Source organism: Oncorhynchus mykiss, chromosome 13 (genome assembly GCF_013265735.2).
Source record: "Oncorhynchus mykiss isolate Arlee chromosome 13, USDA_OmykA_1.1, whole genome shotgun sequence".
Lineage (NCBI taxonomy): Eukaryota > Metazoa > Chordata > Actinopteri > Salmoniformes > Salmonidae > Oncorhynchus > Oncorhynchus mykiss.
The window spans coordinates 20,008,978-20,016,133 of record NC_048577.1 but is presented as its reverse complement, the minus strand read 5'-3'; the positions used below and the strand labels follow the sequence as shown (position 1 = coordinate 20,016,133).

General features: G+C 43.7%; 1 protein-coding gene across 1 annotated transcript; it reads right to left on the bottom strand.

Moving 5' to 3' along the window:
• Positions 1-308: 308 nt before the first annotated feature.
• Positions 309-5,312, bottom strand: LOC118938543. The gene is made up of 4 exons (XM_036942612.1): positions 5,222-5,312; positions 2,657-4,490; positions 1,025-1,101; positions 309-702 (listed from the first exon to the last, which is right to left on the bottom strand). Exons 2-4 carry the CDS (start codon positions 4,413-4,415, stop codon positions 478-480), a joined length of 2,061 nt encoding a protein of 686 aa, XP_036798507.1. The 5' UTR covers positions 4,416-4,490; positions 5,222-5,312; the 3' UTR covers positions 309-477.
• Positions 5,313-7,156: the final 1,844 nt, after the last annotated feature.

The window sequence follows — 7,156 nt, the reverse complement described above, 5'->3', positions numbered from 1 at the left end:
TATATTAATTCACCAAATGTTCATTGTTGTTAATTAACCAATCAATTTGAATCGTCTACTGTATAAATTATCCCAAAAGCCCAAAATCCGAAACGTACTGTATTTTCAGCAAAGTAAATGTGTTTATCTAATCAAAAACAACAATTTAAAACACAGATTATCAGGCTACACCATAAAACAATACAATGGATGGTTATTGGTTACATTGAGCATCAGGCTCCTCTATATGGAATGTAAAATATATATATCAGAAATAAAGTCATAAAAGACACGTCTTTAGAAAACAAAGTCACACAAAATACTTCAAATAAAGTGTTTATTTTTCAAATAAAAGTTCACAGAGATAATTGTTTGGTGCCAAAACATAGCCTCTGGTAAAATATAAATAAACATCCTGTATCCCAAAATGGAAAATAAGACATACTATTAGACAGGCAACATATGTTGTCTGTTTGGGATCTGAGGTAGGCCTTGTTGTTATATCTGTCTCTGTGTAAATGTGTGTGTGTCCATACGCTTGGTTTGTGTGGATGTGATTTCTAGTATCCGCGCCTGCGACAATCCTCCATCCACAATTCTTTCGCTGTTTTTTTTCTTACGGCCAAACAAACCCGAGAACCAGCCGCAACCCTTCTTCTTCTTTTTATTATTTTCCTCCTCCATCATTGCCATCCATCCCGTCTTCCAGAAGGGTTCGGGTTCCTGTGAACAAACAGAGTTGGTGAGTGGAAACTACAGGCACCTTAATTGGGGAGGACGGGCTCATAGTAATGGCTGGAATGGTGTTAATGGAATGGTATCGAACACATCAAACACAAAGTTTCCATGTGTTTGTTGCCATTCCAGTTACTCCATTCCAAACATAATTATTAGCCCTCCTCCCCTCCTGTAGTGGATACAAACCTCAGGAAGCCATCACCATCAGCAACCTTTCAATGCTGAAGCTCCAGCTCAGTACGGGACAAACAACATTCAAATTGACTGATATTATCAATGAGACAATACAGAAAACAGTGTAGCTTACCTTCTCAAGTGGGGTGAGGAGTTCCTTCATTATGTCAGCGCTGGCTTTCTCAATGCAAAGCTCCAGCTTGGTCTTTTCTACAGGAAAGGGAAATGTGACAAGATAGGACATTTGAACGGAAGGGAGGAGTTCAAGTTGTTATTGTCCAACTGGTTAGTTGACTGTTACATGTAGCCGTTTACTCTACATCGGATTCTGTTGTGAAATTGTGAATGAAAGAACATTGTGGAATACAAGTCATTTACAAGAGACTAGGTCTGATTCTGAATGTACAACACCAACAGTAGCATTGTTCTACCTGTATCATCCGGGGTTCTGGTCTCTCTCTTGACCGGGATGTTGATGCAGTATGGCCGGTCATCACCCTTCTTGGTGTCCTTGGCAAAGGTCACGGTAGGCCTCAGGTGAACCATGATCTCCCTGACCATGATATCACAGACCAGCAGAGGCTGTATTTCTGGGTATAGCTGGGCTTTAACCATTGGCCACTCATGGAAAGTCCTGAGGTAATTGCTCCTGATAGAGAGTGAGACGTCTTCTAAGAATTTGGCCATCTTGTCCGGCTCATCGTTGAGCTTCCTCAGAGTGCGTAAGAACAGTCTTTGGTTTTGGTATTTCAATGCCTCTTTCTGAACCTGGATATGTATGTGCTCTACCATAACATTGCAAAGTGGAACATCTTCCCATGAACCGTATTGCTGCTTGATTGTACATGAAACTGGGAAGACAGAGTCAAAGGCTTTCCTGACAAGAATAACAGGAACAATATCAAGGTCTGTCACCTTTGGTTTGTTCCTCTCAGTCTCCGTCTGAGTCTGTTCTTGCACAGGCTTTCCACAGTCCTTTGTGGTTGACTCGAAAACAACAGTCTGTGGGAATTCTTTCGCTGTTTTTCTCTTACGGCCAAACCCACCCCAGAACCAGCCGCAACCCCTCTTCTTCACCTTCTTCTTTTTATTATTTTCCTCCTTCATCATTGCCATCGATCCTGTCTTCCAGAAGGGTTCGGGTTCCTGTGAACAAACATAGTTGGTGAGTGGAAACTACAGGCACCTTAATTGGGGAGGACAGGCTCATAGTAATGGCTGGAATGGTGTTAATGGAATGGTATCGAACACATCAAACACACAGTTTCCATGTGTTTGATGCCATTCCAGTTACTCCATTCCAAACATAATTATTAGCCCTCCTCCCCTCCTGTAGTGGAAACAAACCTCAGGAAGCCATCACCATCAGCAACCATTCAATGCTGAAGCTGCAGCTCAGTACGGGACAGACAACATTCAAATTGACTGATATTATCAATGAGACAATACAGAAAACAGTGTAGCTTACCTTCTCAAGTGGGGTGAGGAGCTTCTTCATTCTGTCAGCGCTGGCTTTCTCAATGCAAAGCTCCAGCTTGGTCTTGTCTAGGGGAAATGGAAATGTGAGAAGATAGTACATTTGAAAGGAAGGGAGGAGTTCAAATTGTTATTGTCCAACTGGTTAGCTGACTGTTACTGTAGCAGTTGACTCTACATCGGATTTTGTTGTGAAATTGTGAATGAAAGAACATTGTGGAATACCAGTCATTTACAAGATACTAGGCCTGATTCTGAATGTACAACACCAACAGTAGCATTGTTCTACCTGTATCATCCGGGGTTCTGGTCTCTCTCTTGACCGGGATGTTGATGCAGTATGGCCGGTCATCACCCTTCTTGGTGTCCTTGGCGAAGGTCAAGGTAGGCCTCAGGTGAGCCATGATCTCTCTGACCATGATATCGCAGACTAGCAGAGACTGTATTTCTGGGTATAGCTGGGCTTTAACCATTGGCCAGTCATGGAAAGTCCTGAAGTACTTGCTCTTGATAGAGAATGAGACGTCTTCTAAGAATTTGGCCATCTTGTCCGTCTCATCGTTGAGCTTCCTCAGAGTGTGTAAGAACAGTCTTTGGTTTTGGTATTTCAATGCCTCTTTCTGAACCTGGATATGTAGGTGCTCTACCATATCATTGCAAAGTGAGACGTCTTCCCATGAACCGTATTGCTGCTTGATTGTACATGAATCTGCAAAAACAGAGTCAAAGACTTTCCTGACAAGAATAACAGGAACAATATCAAGGTTTGTCATCTTTGGTTTGTTCCTCTCGGTCTCCGTCCGAGCCAGTTCTTGCACAGGCTTTCCACAGTCCTTTGTGGTTACCTCGAAAACATCAGTCTGTGGGAACTGCTTCAAAAAGGCAGCCTGACTGACGTCGAGAGCAAGAGGATTATCAGGCATTGTGTTGCTTGATGTCACAACCTCTTCATCGTCGTCCCCAACAAAGTATTTGGGGTCGATCCAGACTACATCTCTGTTGGAGGAACGAGGCAGAGAAACACGACGGATGTATTCCAACTTGATGCGGTCATTCAAGGGGAAAGCCTTCAGGATCAGTGCCAGTTTCCCGACCCAGGACCCGTAGTGATCGTAGATGGTCTTCCTAAGGTCCTCGGGTAGGGCTACTGCAAAGAGTTTGCTCTCCATAGCCTCTTCGCAGCTCCTAGCTATTGGACACCGTGGGCCGAGGACTTGAAGCGGATAGGTGTCACTGATGCCCTTGTACACCATCAGGATCCCCTCACAGATAGCGCTGGGGATGGTGGAGATGATCACCGTGTCCTTCATGGCAACCAGTTTTTTTATCTTGATTGTCGTGCCAAACTGATGTATCATGGCACTCTGCATGTGCAACACTGTCTTTCTCATGTTGCATAAGGGGGGGCACAGATTTTCATCCACAGATATACCTGGAATCTTCCTCAAGATGTTAAAAGCAACCGAGGCCATTTTAACGACCAGTAAGAGCAGAGCCTGTTGGTCAAGCTGTTTAGTACCGCGTCCGTTCATTGGATGAAGTTTTAGAATAAACTTCACTATGAAGTCACTGAATAGTTCTCCACTAATGATCAATCTAGCAGGTAGAGGACAGATGTTCACCATATCCTGACTAATACGTCTCTCCTCTTCATTGGCAGCATAAACAACGGGCACTGTCTTAGCAATGCATAGACCTACGAGATGAACAATGTACCTTGTCAAGATGTGTGACCCGATTCCCAGTGCTCTCGCCAGCACAGGTTTCGGGCCTAGCACTTGCTCAAGGTTGTTGATGACAGTCTTAGCCACCTCATAAGCATCAGTGGACTGCTGACCGTTCAACAGCTCCTCCTCCTCAGTGACCTCGACCCAGGGAATAGACCACAGAAGAGCTTGGGTGTCGTTGATGATAGCAGGTGTCTCCAAATACACTCCCCCCTGAAAGGCTTGGGGATCTACTTGAAGAAGCACCTGGGTGATGATATGCTTGATGGTGGAAACAAGTACCACAATCTTCTTCGGCATGATCTTGTATGCAGTCTTCATCACGGTGTCAGTGTCTGTGAGGGCCGTTTGGAGTATGGGACATGTGCTAAGGTCAAGGGCCTCAACCTCCTTTGCCTTCACATAGATGAGAAAGAGAGGCATTGCAATACTTTACTACCTATCACGTGTATTTCTTATTTGTTTAGAACACACTTAGAAAAAAAAGGTGTTATCTAGAACCTTAAAGGGTTCTTCTGCTGTCCCCATAGGAGAACCCTTTTTGGGTTATTTTTTGTGGTTGAATTTTACCAATTTTTTCTCCCCAATTTCATGGTATCCAATTGTTTTAGTAGCTATCTTGTCTCATTGCTACAACACCCGTATGGGCTCGGGAGAGACGAAGGTTGAAAGTCATGCGTCCTCCCAAACCCAACCAAGCCGCACTGCTTCTTAACACAGCGCGCATCCAACCCGGAAGCCCGGAGGAAATACCGTGCACCTGGCAACCTTGGTTAGCGGGCACTGCGCCGGTGCGTGATGAGACAAGGATATCCCTACCGGCCAAGCCCTCCCTCACCCGGACGACGCTAGGCCAATTGTGCATCGCCCCACGGACCTCCCGGTCGCGGCCGGTTACGACAGAGCCTGGGTGCGAACCCAGCTGCAGTACAGCGTCCTTAACCACTGCGCCACCCGGGAGGCCTGGTAAAACCCTTTCTACAGAGGATTGTATATGGAACCAAAAAAGGTTCTACCTGGAACTAAAAAGGGTTATTTTATGGGGACAGCCAAAGAACCCGTTTGGATCCCTATTTTTAACAGTGTAGTATACAACAACAGTTCACAAATAAAGGATCCAGTCTTACCTTGTCTACCTGGCTGTCCAGGTCCCGTATGACATAAACTTCTGAGGATGAGGGAGGATAGGGGTTCAGGTTTGCCACGAGGACCTCAGCATTCTTCTAATGGGCTTCTCCATCTGCCACCTTGTCCAGCAGGCTGTCCATGACCTCCCTGACCTCTTGTGGAATCTCCACCTGGGTCTGGCTGAGGAACTCCACCTGGAGCTTCTCATCTGACCTGATCTCAGGTTGGGCCTGTTTCTCTGTGTGAATATCTGCTGTGTCGCCACTCATCAGAGCTACAGAACCAAGAGGCTCATGGGAAGGAACCGATGGCTTGGCCTTGTCAGTCAGGAGCTGCTGCCCCTCCATGGTTACCTTGAGATGGAAGAGATGAAGAAGACATTAGTTCATACTGTTCCTTTGTGAACTAAAGGTGCAATAGCAGGTAAATAAACAGTCTATGTGGGTGATAGCAATGGTGTAGTATATAGCAATGGTGTACTATAGTTTAGGGAATGGAAAAGTATGAGTATACCTCTCCTGAAGACTGGTGACATTGGCTTGGTGTCACGCTCAGCTCTCTATGAACTTCCTGCTCGATCTCATGAAGTCTCTGGCGATCCTTCACCTTCAGCATCTGTACACACAGTAGGAGTTTAATATTAGCAGTGGAATCACACAGGACATTTTATTTTATGGCCATGACAATGTCATTTTGTTCAGGATATCAGATTTATCATGGATGTGGTGGATACAAAACCTATTAAATACTAAAGCAGAACATCAAAGTAGATGCTTCAACACATGAGAGCTATTGTATAATTAATGGCAAACTTACCAGCTCATCAAGGTAACAATGGACCCAAGAAGAACCTTGGATGGATGTCGAGTCATCCATATTTGCTCCAAGTTATCCCCAGGAGACCAGTAAACTAGAAAATATTTATTTACAGAAAACTCAACTAAAAACTTCAAAACTGAACTAGAACTAAATCCCAAATAAGAACTAAACAATCGAGCAATGCAACCAACACGAGTGCTGTATTATAGCAGTCTGAATTCAGAATACATGTGTATAAATATAGAAGTATAGAATGCTAAAATTTAGAACTTTAGAATCTTTGGCAAACATAAGACATTGTGATGTCACAACTAAATGGTTCAAGTGAGCAAAATGTAATGTTGTATTACTCCATTGTTTACAAACAAATCATTTACAATGTAAGTACAGTACTGAGACCCCATGTAAATTAAAATATTTACACAATCATTTATTTTCAATAAATTGTTTTCTTTCACAAAATAACACTCCCGTGCAAATGAATGGCAGGTCAATAGTTTTATTCTGATCATACAAAATGATTTCCAACAAGCACAGAATACAGTAACACACGTTCAATAAAACCTTGAATATGAATAGACAACATTAGATACAGTTCAAATCTATCACTAGCTGGTAGGGAACTGGTAATAAAACCCGCTGTCTTTATAAATTATATTTGTTTTTATACAATATGCAAGGAACTATAAGGAAAATATTTGTCATGGATGACTGTCTAGTAGGAACCAGAGCTTTGTCAGTGTCCAGTCCTTATGTCAGTCCTATGTCAATGTTCAGTCCTTAAAGTCCTTCTCAATAGTTACTTAGATTTGAAAATATTAGCCGAACATAACACAATGTAAAGCTAACAACAAGTCATGTTATATCCTTTATTAAATCAATGAGAACATGTTATGGCCAAAGGCAGTACTAGAACAGTGGCTTGTCTCTGTTTCACAACTGGGGTCTTCCACTGGGGTCTGTTGAGAAAACAACACCCCCAGCAGGCAGTCAGTAGCACTGCAAGCAGAGGGCTCCTCTCCTCCCAGACACAACAGCCTGTGGTACCTAGCCTGCGGAACCCAGAACAGCACCCTGGAACGAACACGAACACACACACTCGCATAGAGATGCAC